The sequence below is a fragment of the Amphiura filiformis genome, chromosome 1 (assembly GCF_039555335.1).
Source record: "Amphiura filiformis chromosome 1, Afil_fr2py, whole genome shotgun sequence".
NCBI classification, from domain to species: Eukaryota; Metazoa; Echinodermata; class Ophiuroidea; order Amphilepidida; family Amphiuridae; genus Amphiura; species Amphiura filiformis.
The window spans coordinates 64,765,172-64,787,494 of record NC_092628.1 but is presented as its reverse complement, the minus strand read 5'-3'; the positions used below and the strand labels follow the sequence as shown (position 1 = coordinate 64,787,494).

The window sequence follows — 22,323 nt, the reverse complement described above, 5'->3', positions numbered from 1 at the left end:
ATCTTTTGAATTCTTTCATGACCACTGAAGCATAGTCGAACCTGTCAAGGACACTCGGCGTGAATTGAAAGACCATGTCACTCGCCACAAAAGAATGTCAAAGGTCATAAAAGGCCTATGGCTGATTTTGTACGTTTCGTCATTGTCATAGATGTGCTAACATAGCTTGCTAGTGTAGTGGTTCAGCCGAAAGCCGTGTGTCTAAGACAAAAAAATAATGCATTTACGTGAGTCTGTAATTTATATACCGGTACTGACAGTATATAAATTAGCTACATGTATTTGAATGGGGCTTCAACTTCGTCAATACTGTCGTTTTCCTGTTTTGTTTTTTTGCCATTTGTTTTCATTAAAAATTTATACACGTAACAATTTGATTTTTTTTTCACTTTCGCTGGGATCACTGAATGGGACTTTGTAGCGCGGATTATTCAAAACTTGTTTTTACCTACTGCTATATAGTATTAATCCGATTATTACATAACTTTGCCAGCGTATTCAAGACATAGGTTATGTAAGGGATAAACTGTACATGGGTATAGGGTATAGAGGCCCTGCATGCTTTTATCGATTGGCTCCAAACAAAGGATTTGAACCGGTGTCCTTCACCGTAATCACGGCGCAGTCCATTCAATCAAATGTCGTCAGTGTGCGAGACGAACGATGTATAAATCTGGAGGTCACATCATCACTTATCATGCTTATTGTAAAAAGTTTGTCCAATGCATATACTGTGTGTATTGTTCCCGGGTATTGTCAATGCAGTCAAGCAAACAGGTATTATATTTTGAAAAGGCCGCTATAGTATATTCACAGGGGTGTCTTGAATGGCCAATCATATGGGACATAATCAAATTGCAGTGACTGCTTCCTTTGTTACCACATGTCAGTCATCTTGTGATTATTGGACCATGTAAACCTGCAAAAAACGAGCCAAAGTGCAGGCCCTATGGAAATAAAGAAAAAACTCCTCCCTCCCTCCTTAACTACATGATCCCTCCCACTCCCTCCATCCCTCCCTCGGTCCCTCCCTCTCTTCATCTCAAATCCTCCAGACGACGAGAACCAAATAATATAAAATTTTATGTGGAAGAGAACCAAATAATAAATTTTATGTGGCAGAGAACAACTATCAATTGTAGGCCTATATGGAAATACGACGTCAACGCGTCATACACGCCCTGGCCGATTTATTGGGTTGCCAGCGGTGCCAGCGCCTCCTTAAACGGGATCACTTTCAATGGCAGCGTACATGGAGTAAAATGTCTGGTAAATGCTCGGGAGTGTTGCGGCTGTATTTGTCAAAATACGCAGGTAATATACATTTTCTTTTCATAATTTGTAATCAAGTATAGTTTTTCTAATATCAGGCCTTTTAAAATTGCTATGTGGAACTTGCAATAATCAAGTATATACGTATTAGCTTACATGCCTGACATAGCCTATGATTACATGCGCGAACCTTCTGAATTCTGCAACTCACCATAAACGCACCAAATATGTAATAATACATGTACAACGATTCTGATTGCTGATAATTTTCAGGTTTTCAGTTGGGTTGGAAAAAGGTTATCAATATGAAGAGCTTAGTTTCAAAACCCCTTACATCCACTTGCACTTGAGCAATTTTGAGAAAAAAATCAACAAATACAATCAAGTACAGATGTAAGGGGGTTTGTAACAAAAGCAGCTTTTGGCAGGATGCTTGGGAAGTATGAGCATCCTACCAAAAGCTGCTTTTCATCAGAAGCTGAACTTGCTGAAGACCCTATGCCATCATCAGCGCTGGTTCATCAGAAGCTGAAGACCCTACGCGTACGCGCTGGGTCATTCAATGCCAACTCAATCATGTCAATTCTACTTACAAGAGGTGTACCTCATGGATTTTTTTCTTAGTTTGGGTATTGATAGATATCAATGAGAAATGAAAAACCTGAAAATTTGAGCCTCAACAGCTTCAATTTGAAATTTAAATTAGGGGGTCGGCAAGGTCTATACGTCGAACAACTGAATACATGCACAACGTACGGACCAATATATTTTTGTAAACATTTTAGGCCTATAACAAAATGTATATTTTCATACAATTGTACAACTATCGTTTCTACCCTATGACCTATAAAAGTTACCTGTTATCAAAGTGTCCGCAAAAAACTGGTCATCGCAAGTATCTTTGATGCTGAAAAGTAACGATATTCACGCAGGGACAGGCCGAAAACCTTACCTCGATCGTAAAATCCAGCCCATGCATGTCATAAATAATTCATTATTGCATTGCGTAAATGTCACTGATTGTGTCCACGTATTGTTATTGCACCTGTTAAAGCAGAAGTCATGCTGAATGTATACTCGATCGCTGGATCACCATGTGAATTCGCCTATTAAAAAAAAAAAAAACCTCTACGACCAGGTTGTTAAGCATCGAGCACGCTGACTGGCTTAGCAAATATCCAATTATTTTTGTAAACCAATCAGGTTAGACGTACTTTACTGGCGGGTCACATTAATTCATACCGTAAAAGGCCGTCGCCTTCATTGAATGGCTTACGATTGCGATGAATGGTGTTTGCAACCAATCACAAAACGGGTTACAAATAAATAAGGCGCCCATCAGAAAATTTGTACACGTCCATGATGACGTCATGCCACGAGGTAGCCGGAGGCTTTCGCTTTTCTGCTAGCTTTAAAAGCGGCGAGTGGTATAAAGTCAGTTTCACACCTGTGATTTATGGAGCATATCATAAAATCTCTGAGCACATACACAGCGGATTTGACAGATAAAAATGACATTTCAATTCTGAGCAACGGGATTCCATGACATTGAAGATTATGTAAGTTATTCTACAGGATCGGTAATAATTAACAGCTGGTCTGCTGTATTTGAAGTGCTGCAAGTGCATATTGAAGTTTGTAAGTTTGTGACTTCGTACGTTATGTGCAATAGATATTACAGGAAGCTTAAATTGGCACACTTTCCTGCAATTTGTCTGTCGCTTACGAAAGTAACTTATTGGGAGTTCAGGGCACGTCACACCGAGTGTGACGTGACCTCGCTGGGCATAGGCAAGGTCTTGGGGTAGAATTTGAAGGTTTGGGTGTGTAAATTCAAAAACCTGGGTGTGTAAATTTGTTTACAAAGTATAGGCCATGTGGGCAAAAACTGGGTGTATGTTTACAAATTTAGGTGCGTGCTTTCAAACACTCCCTACACGGCTGCCTGCATTAAGCCCTTGGGGTCGGTATGAAATGTGTGTGTCGTCACACGAAAAGTCCAACTTCAAGGGCCATTTCTCCCAAACTACACCCCTAGAACATTCAATATGCTCTACTCTGCTATGCTATTGAAAATGTGTATGGGTAGTTTTTTGGGAGGATAGTGTTAAGCTGTCAAGGCTGAAATTGTCAGCTAAAATTGTTCTTTTCAATTTTTATATTTCAAGACATATTTTTAACCTCTATCCATATCTTTGATTTCTCATCATATTTGAACTCCCCATGAAATGTCCCTTTCACCATGGCCACCTTGAATATTTAAAAAACAAATGGACATTTTCCCAACACCCTTAAACACATTCATAAATGGTTGTCAAGTTATGTTAATTTATTGGCGGAAGGATCTGGACAAATGCAACAACGCCGCCACCTTTTTTTGGGTGGGGAGTTCAAAATGCATAGCCTTAACAAAAATTTTCTCATATCAGTACTTTTCATATCTTTCATGCAGTTAGCCCCATATTTAGACACAGTGTTGTACCTTACCGTGGAAGCTCAGGAACTATCCCCATACAAGATGAATCAGCAAAGGTATCACACTCATCAAGTAATAAGCAAATTAAACCTGCAAGAAGAGTGGGACATCACACACATGGTCAGAAGGGTGATAGGCATGGATCTGACACTGACAGAGAACAAAAACTGGATCCAGAATGGTTTAATGGAAAGCAGAATGTAGAAAAAAAAAAAAAAAGAGCAGACTCTACATCATCAAGGCAGAGGTCAAGGGTGAACAAAGAATGGTTACAGGAGACACAAAGTAAGAATGATCATAGCCGACTTTCCTTTCAAGAAGATTTGAAAGTAACACAATCAGAAGAACCTTATGGAGTTGGTGGTGACTCAGCCCCAGAACATGGAGTGTTCTTCAAACCTATTCACCATGACAAAGGTACAAAATTAGAATTTGTTTATTTTAGTTTTCAACCATTTTGTTTCATATTAATTTGTTTCAAAACTCTATTTATTGACTAATAAGAGTTTGTTGAATCAGTAACTAACATTTAGAAACTTGCTAGTACAATTGATGAAATGATGAAATATAAAATAATATTTTTGTGTGTTTATAGTGTAAGCTACATGTACAAGATCTGTAAATTCATTTTGGCACACATATTACATGATTATTTGGGGTGGTTTTTTTTATACTTTGATACTATTACAGGTGCACAAGAAATGTTCCTGGCCCAGGTGCCAGAACAGCCACCAGACCCACACCTACTCAAAGTAGCTATCATCGGCACTCCAAATACTGGCAAATCAACTCTCATCAATAGCCTACTGGGTAGACGGGTGAGTAACATCTTCGCATGGCTCCAAATATATATGATTATAATTAACTTATTTTGAACAGATTGAATGAAAAGTACCCCTCATTTTGTGCTTTTTGCTGTCTACAAATATGCTGTGAAATTTAGGGCCAAACCCGGTTCAAATTAGCTACATGTATAACAAGCACTACAATGTAGTTGCCCCGGGGTAGTTGCATCACAAGTCTCACAACAAAAGTAAAGTATCCTCTGTGAGGTCCAAGAGGCTAGAATGTATTGCTGATCAAGGCTTCACTGATGACAAAGAAACGTTACAATCTGTTAACCAATTTTGTCTCACATGATATTGCTCTTTTCTTCATAGTTCTCATGTATGTGAATAGCACTACTTTCGGGCTCTGTTGCTATTAGTATACTATCCAGAGAGGTTGCACTCGATTGAATGCCTCGCGCTACGCGCTGGCTAAGTCCGTGAGGGCCACAGACTGCGGCTAGTATGTGAAATGATATGTTTGTCATGCATCTTTCAGAAGATAATGTTACAAGAAACAATAACGATCATAAGTGTTTGGATGAATTTTCAACATTTTATACTCATTGAAATCTGATATGGGTATTTTTCTTTTCCTGTTCTTTTATTGATAGATATTCTCTGTGTCTGGTAAGGTACATACGACAAGATCAAAGGCATTTGCTGTTTTCAATCAGGACAATAGACAGATTGTAAGTGGAGTAGATTAACTTGATATCTTGGTACACATGACTATGAACCAACAAATGAATCATGCAAAGTTGATCAGATTGGTAATCATCAGTTCTTCCACATAATATTTACGTTTGTGAAGATTATCATTCATCCAGGTAGTAAACAATAATGATATTTGAACTATAATCTAGTCAACTGGACTTACTATTTTTGAGTGGGAAATTTTCATGTCCAATCCTGAACACATCATCAGCCCTACTGATCATCTACGCATTTGGACGGTACTAAACATTCATTTGACAACAAGGATGTTAAAATCTTGGACAGAGAAAGCAGATAGTATGAGCGAGGGGTCAAAGAAGCTATTTATGTGAAACGGGAGGAGCCTTCACTCGATAGGGCCTACAGTTCAGCGATCAGGAAGATACCTCTCAGGTTGAACTCAAACATCCGTTTCACAGGTCAATGAACTTTTACCGCCAGATGATCAGTAGGGCTGATAAGGTGACCTTATATATACACATGTACTTACATAATACAAAAACTGCACATACAACTTCTTTGATTTTATCTTATGAACCAATTAATCCGACTTGAACCAAGTCAACCAACCTGATCAAAGTCAACAACCTATGGAAAAGGATCAATATGAAGGTTATTCTGAACATGTATCGGTCTTGTTGTGCAAAAGACATGATACCCAGTAAAACTGTATTATCTGCAAGCATTAGATATTGATTAAATTATTTGAACAGAAATAAAGCAATTTAATCATTTTCAGAAATAAATTTGTAATAATTTCCACATACATGTAGATGTGGGCAACCTTTTAAATCAAAATTTTAGACCATTTACGACGTACCAAATCTGTATTCACTTTAACCAACACATCTTAACAACCAAAATTCACATTTTAATCAAATCAAATATTTTGCAGTCAAGACACATGTATAACATATAGTTGGGCAGGAAAAAAACCCTATGTACTTGTGGCCTTTAAACATGTTTAAAACAAAGCTGCCAAGAGGTTACATAACAAAAGACAAATATAAAAAGACTAGTTTGCGTCTGACGTCACTGTCAATCAAATTCCCTACGATCCTTGATTGGTTGATAGCGCGTAAAAAGGAAGATCGATTTATCTGGTGCCGATCGGAGAATAGGAGAAGGAATAGCAGAACATGGCGAGGAGGATTATAGGAGGTTTTGTGTTAACATGTTCAGGGGCTAATGACACATTGGAGGTGTTTCCTGCTCAATAACGATAAATATGCTCTGCTGACATCATGATTATCAGCACTTTACAAAATGAAAATAGTCAAAGGCTTTGATGTTTTGTTCAGGCCATCTGTACTTTTATCTTAATGGATAATATTAGAATATGCTTGCCACTTTTCAAATTATATTTTCTATACTTTACAATTATACTATTATTTTATGTTACTATAATACTATATCATCACTATCATTATTATTGATCATTTATGTTTCAAATAATGTTATAAAAGACCTTGAATATTGTTTACACTTAAATTACAAAAGACCAAGAAAAAAGAGGCTTAGCTCACATGCATAGCTCCACCATTAAAAAAACAAACCAATCACATTGTAGTACAAAGCTTTTTTTGCTAAATGTCTCTGAGACAAACTATGTTTTCTTCTATAGGCTAAGGCTATAGAAACACTTGGGTGTTTTATGTAAAGTGAGTAGTTTTAAAGTTGTCATTGATGCTGAACAGTTCAAAATTTTGTTGGCAGTTTGACTGATCATTGAAAAAAATAACAAAAGAATCATCAATATAAAGAAGATGATGCAAACAATGATAATGAATTGTTGCTTCATGCTAGCACAAAGCATGCTTGGCTGAAGCTTCATGCTTGCACAAGGGGTTCTGTCATTTATGGCCAGCGATAATCTGGTCCTTGCAAACTTCATGAAGTCCTCATGATACTGCTCCACATTTAAGTTACGTACATATTTCCTTAAGGGAATTGCCATGAATTAGTTGAGATTTCAAGAGTAACTATTCACATATTCTGTCTGTTTGTTTGTGTTTCTCAGATTATCTTGGATACACCTGGCATTGTGGATTACAAAAAAGCTCGTAGGTAAGTCAAATTAACAGTAACTACTACAAGTAGGTGACCCAATCTTCTTATAACTGTAGCATTCCAGGTAGTGGTGTCATTTGACCTATTAGTTGCAGAGAAAACTATGTTTGGTATCCACATGCATCATATTTAAAAATCACTGCAGGCCAACAGATGCATTATCCTGCAGACCCAAAGTCAGGAAGATGGGTTTAATGCTGACTACCTACCATTCTAATAGCATTACCTGTTGCTGATTTCTGTCACAATGTGAGTTTGGGCCGTAAAAATCAAGGACCTTCAGACTTAAAGACCCCTCTTGAAAATGCTGGTTTATTTCTAACACTGTTGCATTACTTATTCCTTTTGACTCATACATTTTAACCTACATGTATTAAGATGAAAGACTTTGGGAGGCAGAGAGGGGGGGGGTTCAAATTGAAGAGATTGATGATATTCTATAACAGAAAACTACATCAGTGTTGAAGTTTGACCCTCCCTCTCTACCTACAATTTCCATTTAGGTTCTGTATACAAAAGTGACAGTTGTTTGATTGTACATGTTTGATATGTTTTATTTTCTTCAGACATAAATTAGCAAGACCACTTCTAGTAGATCATAGGAACTCACTGTTGGAGGCAGATCTTGGTAAGAGTTTTATTTTTGATGTAGCATTACCACTTAAATGAAATATATTAGTTTAAAAGAAGAGGCACATGCATTCAAATTTAGTAATAATTTTTCATAGAGATTCTTATATTATACAAGTTGTTGATAATGAATGATTCATATGTGTCTCAAGGGAACACAGCTCTATATTGTAGAGCAGATTCCACTTGAACTTGAACGATATAAGTTTCAAAGTGGGTGCCAAATGCATTCACTTGCATGCTACACTTCCATTATGAAACAGTATTCCATATTAACTTCAATAGACCTATTCCCCTATCCCATCACTATTCTAGGGTAACATATTGTCAGCCTGCTATGCTAATTGCCTAAGTCATTTTTTTGTAATTTTGAGAACAAAGAATATAAGGTAGTTCAAGCATGCATCAGTTACGTAATCACCCTAATTATTTTGGATTATTCCCTTTCATTTGTATCATTATCATTTGTTCTTGTGAAAAGATTGGTGAATAAATATGTTTAAATGCATGCTTGAACCATATTTTGTACTTCGTTCTCAAAATTACAAAAAATGACTTTGGCAAAAAGCGTAGCAGGCTGACTATAATCGATATACTCTTATCTCTGCATACAAATTTGAATATTATAGCATGTGAAATTAGATATTGAAATGGAATGTCACTTTGTTGGGTATAGCTTAAAAGGTCTAATGTGGAATACAGTGTTGTGACACAAGATACAAATACATTGCAAGTCCTGGGAAAAATCAAAGAGATTGGTGATCAATATAAACATCATATCTTGCATTGCATCTTCCTCCCAAACACAGAAAGTGGTTGATTGTTTGTATCATCCACCAACCAGTTAAGTCCCAGCAACACCCATTAATGAGGGTTGTGAAGTGTGCCATACAAAACTGTTGACAAAGTCCAATGTATTCTATGTGCTGACCTGTTTTCTTTAATATTTCAGTTGCAGTCATGGTAGATGCATCACATGAACGTGGCAAACGTGAACTCCACTTTGAGATACTTAAACAGCTTTGTCTCCATCCGCATCTAAAATCGATACTCATCTTAAACAAGGTAAGAGCCTTTGAAATTTGTACCATAGAGAATATGCACCAAGGAATAATGAATGTTACTAAAGTTTGTTCGGCTTATATAAGGCGGAAAAGATAAGACTCGTAACACTGTGTATTGATATAGATATAGAATATATAGATATAGAATGGCATGCACGCTATTGGGCGCATAGAGCTTACGGTAGGTGTGTGTTGCGTAATGCGTGACTAGCACACGCTTATGTGAATTTACGTGAGTGTGAGTTGGGACTTTATATTGACGCGCGCAGTAACAAAAGCCAAATAATTTCCACCTTATATAAACCGAACAAACTTTAAATGTAACAAATATTAATTCCAGAGCTCACAGAAGTTTAAACCAAACAGACAACTGATATTTCGAGTAGATAAAACTGCTATTCAGGGACAAAGAGTAAAAAAAAATAAATCAGATAGCACTGCCTGTTGTTATTTCTTGTCATTGGTTCAGTTTGCCTGCCTATGTGCACAGTGATTTTCATCACTTGTTCCAGTGCATTTTTGTATCCATTTTCATCCCTGTTGTATTTGCAAGTTAGCATTTCTGTGGGCGGTGGAATTGGTAATATTTGGCTATCAAACTTCACCTATTTTTTGGCTTAACATTTGTTGTTTGTTGTCCCCCTCTGCATAGTGCATAAACCGAACTGTGTTTTACTTGTTTCCGATATCAAGTTGGTGTACCTTGCTCTCTTTTTCAATTGTGTTGAGATGGTTTAACAAGCAGTCTTGTAAGTTAAGAGGATAACCATAGGGTCCACAACTTATAAGTCCCCCCCCCCAAATACTTTTTAAAATAAATCGAGAAATATTTGACAAAATTCAAACGTGTAACAAGATATAAGTAGCCTTGATTGTTTTACACATATGGACTAAATTATAGCGTCACACGTCATTGCGTTCAGTCCCAATGGTTCATTATGTTAAAAGAGACTGTTTTAAATAGTGCTAAAAGTGGCATCTGAGTCCATAGGAGTAAGATCTCAAACAATACAGTAGGCCAGGCCTATTCATGTATTTGTTAAAGAAAACCCGACTGCTATGGACTCAGGTGCAACTTTTAAAACGGCCTCTTTTCTTACACAATTAACCATTGTGACTAACGCAATGATTTGTGATGCTATAAATTGGTCCACAGGGGTAAAACAAATAGGGCTATACATATATGTTTGCATTTTTATATTTCGTAAAATATTTTTCGACTTATTGTAAAAAGTATTAGGGGGAACTTATAAGTTGTGGACTGTATATATGCTCATTGAACTTATTAATTCTGAGCATTTTGTGTCATTGCAGATCGATTTGGTGAAACCACAGCATAAACTACATGGAATCACTGCAAGCTTAACGTGTGGCAAAGTTGGAGGGAGAAGCTTTGAGGTCTCACCAGATGTTGCATCCAAGCTTGGTTCCTTAGAGAGGAGGAGTTTTATGAAGTTGTCTTATAGACCTCCACCAGTAGACAAACTTGAAGATTGTGACAGTGATAAATTTGATTTAAAGAATGATCACAAATACTGGTGGGAAACCAATGGGGAAAATAGAGCAGCTTTAGAACACAAAAAGTCAAGTGTGTGGAAAGACAATGATGCAACTGATAACATTATTCCCCCACAAGATGAGGAAATAGGATCAAACAAAAAGCAACTGACTGATCATGATATCCCTGATGAGGGGGATGATGTTTCTAGCTTAGATGATAGAACTACATGCGGTGTAGATCCTAATGATTCAATGCCAGATCCAATTACAGATTGTGGTGCATTGGATCGTAGCAGTTCAGAATCTACCCCACATAGAACTGAACCAGATGAAATGCCATCTGATGGTTCAAGTCAAGAGGAACATAAATCTAAAGATGACATCATGAAAGAGTATATCAACAACATGAAAGAGGCTGGAGGGGGTTGGTTATTTGAAATGAGCCCAGAGGCAGAAAAGGCTAAGAAAGAAGAAAGGATGAAGGAGAAGCAAGCAGAGAAAGAGTTACATCACAGAGTAGCTAAGATGGATGGATGGAATGGTTTTGATGCTGTATTCATGGTCAGTGCCAAGCAAGGAGTTGGCATTAAAGATCTTAAGGTAGGTCATTGATTATATATACTTGTATGATGGTTTATGTTATGTTTATTCATTAACATAATGTAAACCTTGAAGAGAAATACAGCAACTTGTAGAAGAAGCATTAGCTTCACCTTTTTAATTTCAGGGTGTATGACAGGGGTAGTGTACTAGACTTTAAAGTTGCACCAAATTAAACACAAAATTGTTTCTCTTATAAAGTGACATTCTTTTACTAACACAATGACTTATACTCAATTAAAATGCAACATTGTGATACTTTTATGTTGCTGAAAACAATGACATACAAGGATTTGGCCATAACCCAAAATTAATTTTTGAAATAAAAAATCTTTTTCTCTGATTGTGTCATACTTGGGAAAGGAAACCAACTTTTAAGTAAACAATTTAAAGTAACTAAAGAAAGCAAAAAAAATATATAGTGTTTATTTCCATTTCAGAATTATCTGTTAGATGAGGCAACACCAAGGGACTGGGAATATCACAGTGATGTTGTGACAAGTCTCTCTCCAGAAGAGGTAGTGAAGGAAGCCATCAGAGAGCAACTCCTCAAGTTGTTATTTGAAGAGGTGCCTTACCTTGTGCAGCAGGTGAGTGGAACCATAACCAAACCACAAAGGCAGATTTAAAGGCAAATGAACTCATCCCTACCATTCGTTCAAATTTAATCTGATAACATACTGAGTTTCCAAACATTCAAATGTTCACATTTTTGTTTTTGTTTGTTGTAAAAAGTGATTATTAAAAGAAAATACAACCCAATACATGAAGATCTGTAGAGCCCATACACTACTTAGCACAGGCATATATACATTTTGTGTAGGTAGCATATGTGCGGCGCTTTTGTGATTCAGAAGTCACATAAAGCTGTTGGTTCTTACAACAGGAGAGTCAATCCTGTGCATGTTTAGTGCCAGAGCTATTCGAAAAGAGGAGGACCATCCCTGATACTGATATCTGCAATTAATCCCAGGTTCCAGGATTGTTCAGACATGTAGGTAGCTGCTAAACTAATTCCAATCAGCCGTCTACACTTCGCATGTACTGTGTATGCTTCGTAGTGACGACTGATTATCTTACAGTCCATATCGTGACGGAATTCTGAAAACTATTCAATGCGACTTTGGTTGTGCGCCGTAGCGCGAGTGACTAGCGGCGCCCGTGTACCGCGCCGCTGTGACAAGATCGCGCTCTGAACTTCTAAAAACAACAAACTCCGTCAATTTGGACACAACTGCGCATGCTCTATGCCACAGGAATCCTGTTGCAAAATCCGTCACTTTTTTTCCACATAGTTTCCAGACGGTTGACGACTGAGGGCAGCAGTCTAGGTAGCTGCATGTGAAGCCCATGCAATAATACTCAATACACTGAGGTACAGCACATATACAGACTGCAAAAGAATTATGATACCAGTTATGTTCACCCCTGTATATCCTAAACAAAGTCACAAAAATTAAAACCAGCAGACAGTACCTGTACCCTTAAATAGTTCTGATTTAAGACCTCAGTTGTTGAAACCGGTTGAGAATTAAAGAAACATGATTGAAAACCCAAGGAATGAACAAAATCAAAAGCAATATGTCATCCATTAGAGCAATCTGCAACTTTCAAATTAGCATCTTCCTTGGGATTTTAGATCACTGAGTCTTTAAATCCTATAATATGCAGCATTGCAGCTTATGGTTCTAATTTTGTCATATCTGGCTGTGTTTAGGATATACATATACAGGGGTGAAAACAACTGGTACCTTAATTCTTTTGCTGTCTGTATAGGAAGGAACCCCCTTTATTATGATATAAAACTCAAAATCTATACATCAAATTTAAAAACTGAAAAAGCAAAAACAAACCCAGGTTAATTCTGCAAATTTTGATACCTCATTTGTCTGGATAGCTCAAAATATATGGTCATGGTGACTGCTTGAATGAAAAAGATGCATTTTCAAAAGTTGCACTAAAAAGCTACTCAACTAGGTGTACCATACATTCTCTACATGACTGGTCAAGGATGACCTGTGGTGACCAGTGACAACCAGGCACGCTTAGCAACAAAAAGCAACATTTTCAATGGGCTAGGTGCAACTTTTAAATGGGGTTCTTTTTCATTCAAAGGGTCACCATGGCAACAAATTTTTGGCTATTAAGACAAATGATCTATGAGGCATCAAAATTTGCAGAACAAAACTGGGTTTCCTTTTGCTATTTCAATTGTCAATTTTGATGCATAGATATTGAGTTGTTATCTCATAATAAAGGGGGGTAATTACATTTTGGTAGATGTTTATTTGTTTATATATTTGATTTGATTTTCAGAAAAATGTGATATGGGAAATGGGAGAAGGTGGAGAACTACATATAGTGCAGGACTTAGTCTGCCCCAAAGCTTCTCACGCTGTAAGTTGTTGACATACTACTCTATACATGTATATAATATATATAACAATACAGACAGAAACTTGTGAAATCTTTGGCTTATGAGACTGTGGCTCTTGAGATGATTCCCTTTGGAGGCTCCATATAGTGGTATCAAGTCAAGTGCATGTTGATATATTTCGTCGGGTGTATTACATAGTGACGTATGTTGATTTTTGTCATTTTTATGAAAATTGGCCAATGTATTTTAAATAGTGAGCAGTATAATATTACCAAGATTTGAAGCTCAAGTTTGCATAATTAATTAGTTAATTAATTATGCAAATGATGGATGTTGATATATTACATTACCCGACGTTTTACATAGTGGCGTATCTAAACATCCGTCACTATGTAAAACGCTGTTTACTCGGAAAAACAACTAAATTGTATGGCGTATCTGTCACATCCGTCACGATGTAAAAACATTATTTTTCGATTTGAACGTACGTAATTCAATATTGTTCATTGAAACATACATGATTTCTTGACGGATGTTGATAACTGGGTATAAACCAAAAACTTTAACGCAGAGCAGATATTCAATGGATCATTATTTTAGTAAAATATCACTTTTAATAAATTTTTAATGGTTCGAGTTGATTCGACAATTATTTAGAGACATTATTTCAAAGCTTTACAATATAAAAGGGATGATTAAGTAATAAAAAATGAAAATATGATCCTTTTTAATGAGTAGGTTATTGAAAGATGATCAAAATATGTTCAGAGGCGTTTAGAGGCGGCTCCAAATTTACAGATAATACAGTGTAAATTGGTAAAAACTGAATACAATCATTGGCGTTTTGTAAAAAGAAGTTACAGCTTGTGTGATTAGCTATATCATGAGAGTGAGTACTAGTAAGATCAGGAGTAAATACTCAAATACAATATGCCATGTATGTCGTGGGCACTCGTGGACGAGTCGGTTTTATCATGAAAAAGCGTTTAATAATAAGCGTAAAGAACCGACGGATGCTTCAAAGTCCTTCCTTGATCCGACTTTTATGCGCAAGACATAGTGACGGATGTGTGACGGATGTCCATAGATCAACACGAGAGACCAGATTAGCGTGCGCGATATTGGCGCAAGACATAGTGACGGATGTGTGACGGATGTTAGGGTGCAACGTTTTCACGTTTTTACATACTGACGTATAACTTTGTAATCATTTTACTGATTTAATAGCGAATAATTCTTCATGTGATAGATGTTTCAAGATACATTAGATACTAGTTTTTTAAAATACAGCAACTTTTGGAAGATTTTACTTGACAGTGTTCTGCTATGGTTGATCACAAATCGGCGTACTCTTTGATCGCGTCTAACTCAAAAACTTTTTTTCTGGCGAAGTTTAACATCCGTCACTGTGTAATACACCCGACGATTTGATACATTAATTTTTACAAATAAAAATTATGTGATTGGATCACACACATCGCATTCAAGGGGATAAATGTGGATGAACTGATTAACATCTGCATCCCCTATTTTACTCCATTTAAAGAGATTTTCATCTGAAGAAAACTCATATAACCCCTGGTAAAATGTTTGGTGTGAAGTATATTTATGTGTAATCTCATCCCCCATTGACTATAATTGTGATACACATTTGATATCAGCTGAAGCAAGTTAACACCAAAGCTGGAATCAGATTGTTTATGCGATCAGTGTTCATGTAAAATAGAAAACACTATATAAAAAAAAACCTGACAACCCACATTTGGCATTTACCACATTTGAAGTATATTTTATTCTTTTGCTATAAACATGGATCTAAGTGGTAAGTCTGTGTGATCCGCAAAAACAACCTTTTTCGAAATAGTCCTCATGTTGCTGCATGTGGTTTTGAATATTAATAATTACAATTAGTAACCAAAGATATCATAAGCACTTCTCTTATCATTGTTTTCATTTTCAGCGCCTTATTGAGAGCAGAATTGGGGCAATTGCAACTCGAGCACAGCAACAATTGATGAATGCCTTTCACCATGAAGTTCGCTTAGTTCTACAAGTGTCGGTTGATAAAAAGTTGTTAAGAAGACTTGGAAGGTGAACGGTTATAATTGCAACTTGACTTGTGCCTCACTTTGACATTGGATTCCCCTAAGGTTACATCCTTGGACCACTTCTATCTATTTACTCTAAATCAATCGCTGCAATAGAGCTTGTCAGTGTTTGGTCTTGGCGTGTGCATCTTGCCAGTGTATAACAGGAATGCAATAGTTTCATCTATGATACACAGCAGTTTTAAACGGCATTGTCTCAACAATAATTATTATCTTGATATTTCATCCCACTTCAATCGTTTCATCTATTGTATCTGGACAACTTTCCATCCCTAGCAGGTGAATCAATTTGTGTTCCCAGCATTCAGATCTGTTTAGCATTCCTAAACACTTAAAAAAGTTCCTGCAATCTTATTGGTTCTTAGCTGTGTGATATGACACGATACAACACACTTTAGCGCATGCGTGTTAACACAATACTCGTACGCGCTATTTGAACCAATCAGAGATGCATAGCAAAAACGGAACTGATGGATTTAAGTCCTAGGTAATTCCTTGCAAAAGTGTAGGTTTTATTTTAATTAAAATTTGGTATACCTATGATCAATATATTTATTTGAATTGAAGTGTTAAAGAATGAGAATAAAGGTATTGTTTTTAGCTGCTATTGTGCATCTATCGTTTTATATATATAGCACACAACATCATTATTTTTGGCGTAAAACTTTAAATAATGATGTCGTCCCGTGTTATACGAGACAATTGATGCACAGCAGCGGCTAAAAACAATACCTTTATTCTCTAATTAAAATTATTAATTGTTTCATATTAATTTTCATTATTATCTTTAAATGTAGGCTTCCAATAACTGTGTTTCAATGTAATGCAATACAATGTGATGATTCACAAACGCTGAACCAAGACTAGGGCAACAGTATGTTTCAAAATAGAAAGACTTAAAAAAAACAATTTAGCCCTATTTCACACTAATCGCACACTCGAGTGCCTTTCCTTAAACATGGCTGTATAATACCAGGTACGGTACCCTCACTCAAACCAGCCTGGCAAGGTTAGGGATAATCCCTAAAGGTTAGGTACACGGTGTCCCATAAACAGGTTACATCTAGAAAATGCACCGCATTTTGTAATGGTACAACAAAACAATGTTATTTTTTCAGATATTATTTATTTTTCCTTCTTGTAACTGTCTGCTAAGTTTCAATTCCAAATCTTAATAGCAACTTAACTTATGAGCGCAAGATGACAGGGGTGTCAAGAGTAGCTAACCATCAAAATATCGCACAACGAAAGTTAAACTTAAGCACAACTTTGTTTTCAGATTTTTTCTTTATTAATTTTTATGTTTCTCTTATTTTTTATAATTGAACTTATTGCACTAAAGAAACATATTGAAAAATTAAATATTGTACACTGAAAATAAATCAGTTTTAGAGCTTCTCGACTCTTGGTGGTATGAGATGGTCATTAGAGAAGAACACGTTTTTTGTGAAAGCAGTTCTGCACGCTGTATCTCAGGCTCCTGTCATCAACACAGTAAAATGAATTACAATCTTTTGCATTTTATAGGCCTTGCTTGGATTTTGTTGACTTGAAATCGCTGCTGTTTGTTTTTATATTTCTGACTGAACTCTTGAAATAAAACTGAACAAGTTTTATTCTTTGTTTATCAGAATAAAATAACTGCATCTGCCATTCTATGCAGGGCCTACTCAAATGCCCCGCGCAAATGCACGGTGACTGTGACGCCGGTGGTAATAAACCTCGTGTTGCATAATGTCACGTTTGCACAGGAATGCGTGGTAAATACGCAAGTCGTGAACTTGACATTCACAGAGGTACTAGTAGAGGGTACATAGATAATGACATGAAAAGGACATTTATATTTTTTAACATTAACTTAGATTACTTTCCAAAATCTATATGTAACCTTTTTTTGGGACACCCGGTATAATTAGGCAACCCTATATATAATGCCCACCAAGTATATAAAAAGTAATAAAACTATGAAAGCCGCCATTACCTTGCCATCACGCAGGCCTGGAACACTACCGCGCTTTCTACTGGCTGCATCGCGCCCGTGATCCGCGTTCAAGTAATGTGTCGATATGATCTAGCGCGAAGCATGAGCTCAAACAGTCCACAGTGTGGTTCAGGGTATGTAATCACAGGGGGGACAAAATGTCCAAATCGTCCCACTGATCTGCTACTAAAAGAAAAATTTGTGATTTCAATTCTAAAATGAATTAAGGCTAGCCCCTCCAACATTGTCATCCATAAAATCGTGTCAGCGCCTGGCGGAGGCCTAGGGGCCAGATCCCATGGGCGCTCATGAGTTGAAGCATCAGCAGTTACAATCAGGAGTAAACATTTTAAATATTGTCTATAATTGTCTGAAATTGTACCTTTTTGGCATGCCCCCAAAATTTTTTCAATACTTCCACTGCCACTAACATTACTTGTAACTTAATCATGTTGTCAAGGGAATTGAATAAATTGAGGAATTGAAATTATACCTGTTCAAGTTGCCACTTATTTATTGTGAATCTTTGTCATATTACAGGGTTTATCAAAATAAATTAGTTGATAGCTGAATCAACATCTTGTCCTCCCACAACAGTAAAATCACTGGCATGTGATCATTAGGCCTCGTATCCATAGGCTGTTCCCTTGTGGCGTGTGCCCTTGTTCCGTGTTCACTTGTTCCCATGTGACCTGCCACACATTTATTTTATTATGTTTATTATGTGTACCCCTGTATCATAGGTGATATGGATACCGCCACTAAGCAAAACAAAGGTTCGTTGTCTGTGGCTGTTTTTGTGAGCTGTGTAAAAATGCAGTTGCGCAAAGTTAATTAAATTACATGAAAATCATAGTTTCACCACTTTCTTTGCAGTAATATTGCAGAATTGTTTGGCAATCGTGTGATTGCTTTGAAGCACCAAGTGGATTGGCCCCCAACATCTCGGATCTTATACCACTTGTGGGGCTATCGGAAATCAAAGGTTTTCACAAGTCCTCCTAGGGACCTTGATGGGCTGGAGACGCATTGAGGAGAGCTGATATCTGCATACATACAAATGGTGGCCATACCATGGTGGCCATGTGGAATACTAAAACTTGTCAATTACTTACTGTAAAGAAAGTGGTTAAACATGTGATTTTCATGTTGCTTTGATTTTAATTAACTTCGCACAACTGCATTTTTACTCAACTTGCAAAAATAGCCACCAAGTCCTTATTAATGGTCACACACCAGTGATTTTACAGTTATGGGAGGACAAGATGTTGATTCAGCTATCAACTATACCATTTTGACCAAATACCTCGTACTTTTTAATCTAGTGGCATATTTCAAACTGTATGCTTAATTTTGATAACACCCTGTATTTTTAAAATCAAATGAAATTAAATTAAACACCACTTTAAGGGGGTACTACACCCATGTGGTAAATTTGGGACTATTTTTGCATTTTTCTCAAAAAATTCTTACACACTGGTAACAAAAGTTATGTATATTATTGGGGCAAGGAATCCAATTACTACACTGAAATTTCAGTGACTCAAGACAAGCGGTTCAGTATATATGATAGGAAACGAGGTACATCCTAGCGGTACCTTATTTCTGATCATAAATAACAAACCGCTTGTCTTGGGTCACTGAAATTCCAGTGTAGTAATTGGATTCCTTGCCCCTATAATATACATAACTTTTGTTACCACTGTATTATTAGTTTTTGAGACAAATGCAAAAATAGACACAAATTTATCGAGGGGTGTAGTACCCCTTAATGTAAGAAGTGGATTCAGTATTCTCTCAATTTTCCAGGAGATTTTGGGACTATATATTATCTGTAACTTCTGTTCTTTATATGACCCTTTCTTCATTTTGTTTCTTGTGAACCAAGTCCAGGAATAAGTTATTGTGAATCCATTTAAATTTGCACTAGTATGAATTGAGACGTTGATTTTGTCTTGCCTGGGTGGATTGGCTTGTAACAACAACCACAGAACACAAGAACAGGATATAAGTTAAGTAAAATCATAGAAATTTATTTTGTTGATAAAAATCACAAGTACATTGTAGTTTATATTCTGCATATTCCATGTAGTAAGTGATGTAATACTGGGTAGGCTATATCTAGTTATTTCAAATATTCCCATTTTCAAGACCAGTGAGCACATGGCATGAAGCCCACTATCTACTGAAGAATGAATTTTAGAAGCCTGCTTGTTACTCAATATATGAAATACACAGATGAAGAAGATGATGATGATATAGATATACATAAGTAGTCATAAATGTAAACATTTCTAATAACTGATTTATAAACATTGGCACAAATTTGTTAATTAAGGTGACTAAAAAAACCCTGTTCAACAACTGAGCATGTAAAATCAGAAATTTGCATAAAAATTTCAACTTATTTACAGATTTTGGAGATTTTGACATATTTGCCTAAAAAACACCAACCTACCGACTGAATCTATTTGAATGGTCATCCACCTGTAGGACAGGATTGTTGTTTGGTCACCTAACTAATCTAACTCAACCAAGCCACAGGTGACAATTATGAAATTGAGTTGTAAAATAGGAGCAAATATCAAAGATAATATACATGTAATAAGAAAATCAGCATTCTTATGCATGCAGATATGGCAGCCAATTAGGGGTGTGAAATTATTACACTTAATACTTCTCTGGGTTGATAGGATGAACACATTTTAATCTTTACCCAGAGCAGCTATTGCACATTAATTTGAAAAAAAGAAAAACAACATTTGACTGGATTCAATACCAATGTAGTACGACGCCTTACCCAACTGAGCAACAGAGGCATGCTGAAGAAGAGTGGAAGATTTAAATCTATAGGTATTAAAGTTAAATAATGTTTGTCACATTCCTAATTAACAAAAGGTAATAGATTAAAATTTGTTCATCCTATCAACACAGAACTAAGTATATAACGACTTCATCCCTATGTGACTTGCATATTTGATATGCAGTTTTGAATTGATGCCTTCTGTAGTTTCTGCTAGATCTCTATGTGACAGGCCACATAGAGATCTCAAGGAACATCATCGAACTATTCTCCAGCATACCTCTGTTCTTTAGTTACTTAAACTTAAAGCATGGTGCTAGTATTAAAAAAGTTGCCAGTTTGAGTCTGACCAGATGCACTGGTTTTTTTTTTTTTTTGTGTTTTGTTTATGTGCGCTGGCTACTCTGGGTAAATATTGAAATTTGTTCAATTAGGGATGTGTAAAGGAACTTGGTTACTGTGGTAGTCAATGATGATAATATTAATTACTTGCTTATTAAGTTTCAAATTGTTTCCTTGGATCTGGTTGGATTGCATAATACACGCACTGTACAGGACTGGTGTACATGCATGTTTCAAAGTTTAACCTTCATGTATTATGAGAGGTATGGAGGGAATTTTCTGTTATAAAATTCACAGCATCATTCAATTTTATTTTGTTTATTTTTTTTTTTTCTAAACTATACACTAGATGCATATTCTAAGGGATTCTAGCACAGCAGCATCCCGGAGCATCTAATTTGCATTAATTCTCAGACACATGTACATGTACAAATGTATGTATGTACCTGGCATTGTGTCAACGTGTTGCATACTTTTCACTGACCTTAAACAATCGGTTGCTTGGTTAAGTAGTGTGTGATTGGTTTAAAGTAGTGTGATTGGGTGAACATAGTTTACAACATCATACTCGTGTGGGATGCACTCATTACTTTCAAGTGTACAATTAAATAGGAACAATATCTAGTATGAATATTAATTGACATTCTATATTAATTACTTAAGATTGGATATATCCTGAGAGAATATAACGAGGTAAGAGCTTGTGACAATGTATTGAGTCCTGAATCTCTTCCTGCAAGTAAATTCCACACTTAATATCACATACATGTAGATGCTAGATGACAAGTCAACAAAGTTTATATAGTTTAAAATCATACTTATTGGCATTTTTTCCTTAATGGCATATCCCAAAATTACAATGTAAATAATTCAACTGATCTGGATGAGATAATGACCTCAATATTTCAATGTGTACATATGTACACATCCTCATGAATAATTACTGTACAGCTCAACTGATACTTTTCCTACATTCGACCTTGCATGATTTTTGAGTTGACACAGTCATGAAAATAACTATAGATACTTGACAGACCATTAGTAGCCCAGTTCTGAACCTTTTCATTGATCATTCATAACAATAGGTATCTGATGGATCAGTGAAGATAAGAAGGGATTATAATATATCCGTAACCTTGATATTATAGTACATCTCGAGGAAAAAGTGCAATGGACATGTTTTCATTTTATGTTTCAAATATCCCAAGACATGAAAATTGAGTATTTAACCCAAAATGGAAAATTTATTGGAAATCTGTTTAACAGATTTTTTGACATCTTTTTCTGCACTGTATTATACCTAAATTAAGAAATTTGATAAATATTCAAAGAAAATATAGGTCATCCAAAATTTTTGATTTTTACACATTTTGGGGCAAAAAGGAAAAATAAGCAAAAATCATCAAGTCATAACAAACGGCCTACATGCTTAATTTCTAATAAAATATTGAAATTGTGAAAAATATAGGTATTTATTGATTTTCATGTTTTTTCTTGCAAATATGCTAATAATATGCAAATTATGAAATTGCAAAATAAAGTTTCTACATAGCATA

The 22,323-nt window shown here is 36.1% G+C and overlaps 1 protein-coding gene and 1 long non-coding RNA gene across 2 annotated transcripts in view; both read left to right on the top strand.

The window, feature by feature from the left end:
* LOC140151059 (uncharacterized) overlaps window positions 1-22,323 on the top strand; it is a 525,069-nt gene that overhangs the window by 217,150 nt on the left and 285,596 nt on the right. The window lies entirely within an intron of this gene.
* LOC140151022 (GTPase Era, mitochondrial-like) lies at window positions 1,236-16,227 on the top strand. The gene is made up of 11 exons (XM_072173215.1): window positions 1,236-1,314; window positions 3,725-4,165; window positions 4,439-4,566; window positions 5,190-5,267; window positions 7,313-7,359; window positions 7,929-7,990; window positions 8,945-9,057; window positions 10,371-11,156; window positions 11,597-11,746; window positions 13,473-13,553; window positions 15,494-16,227. The coding sequence occupies exons 1-11, from the start codon at window positions 1,263-1,265 to the stop codon at window positions 15,626-15,628; spliced, it is 2,073 nt and encodes a 690-aa protein (XP_072029316.1). The 5' UTR covers window positions 1,236-1,262; the 3' UTR covers window positions 15,629-16,227.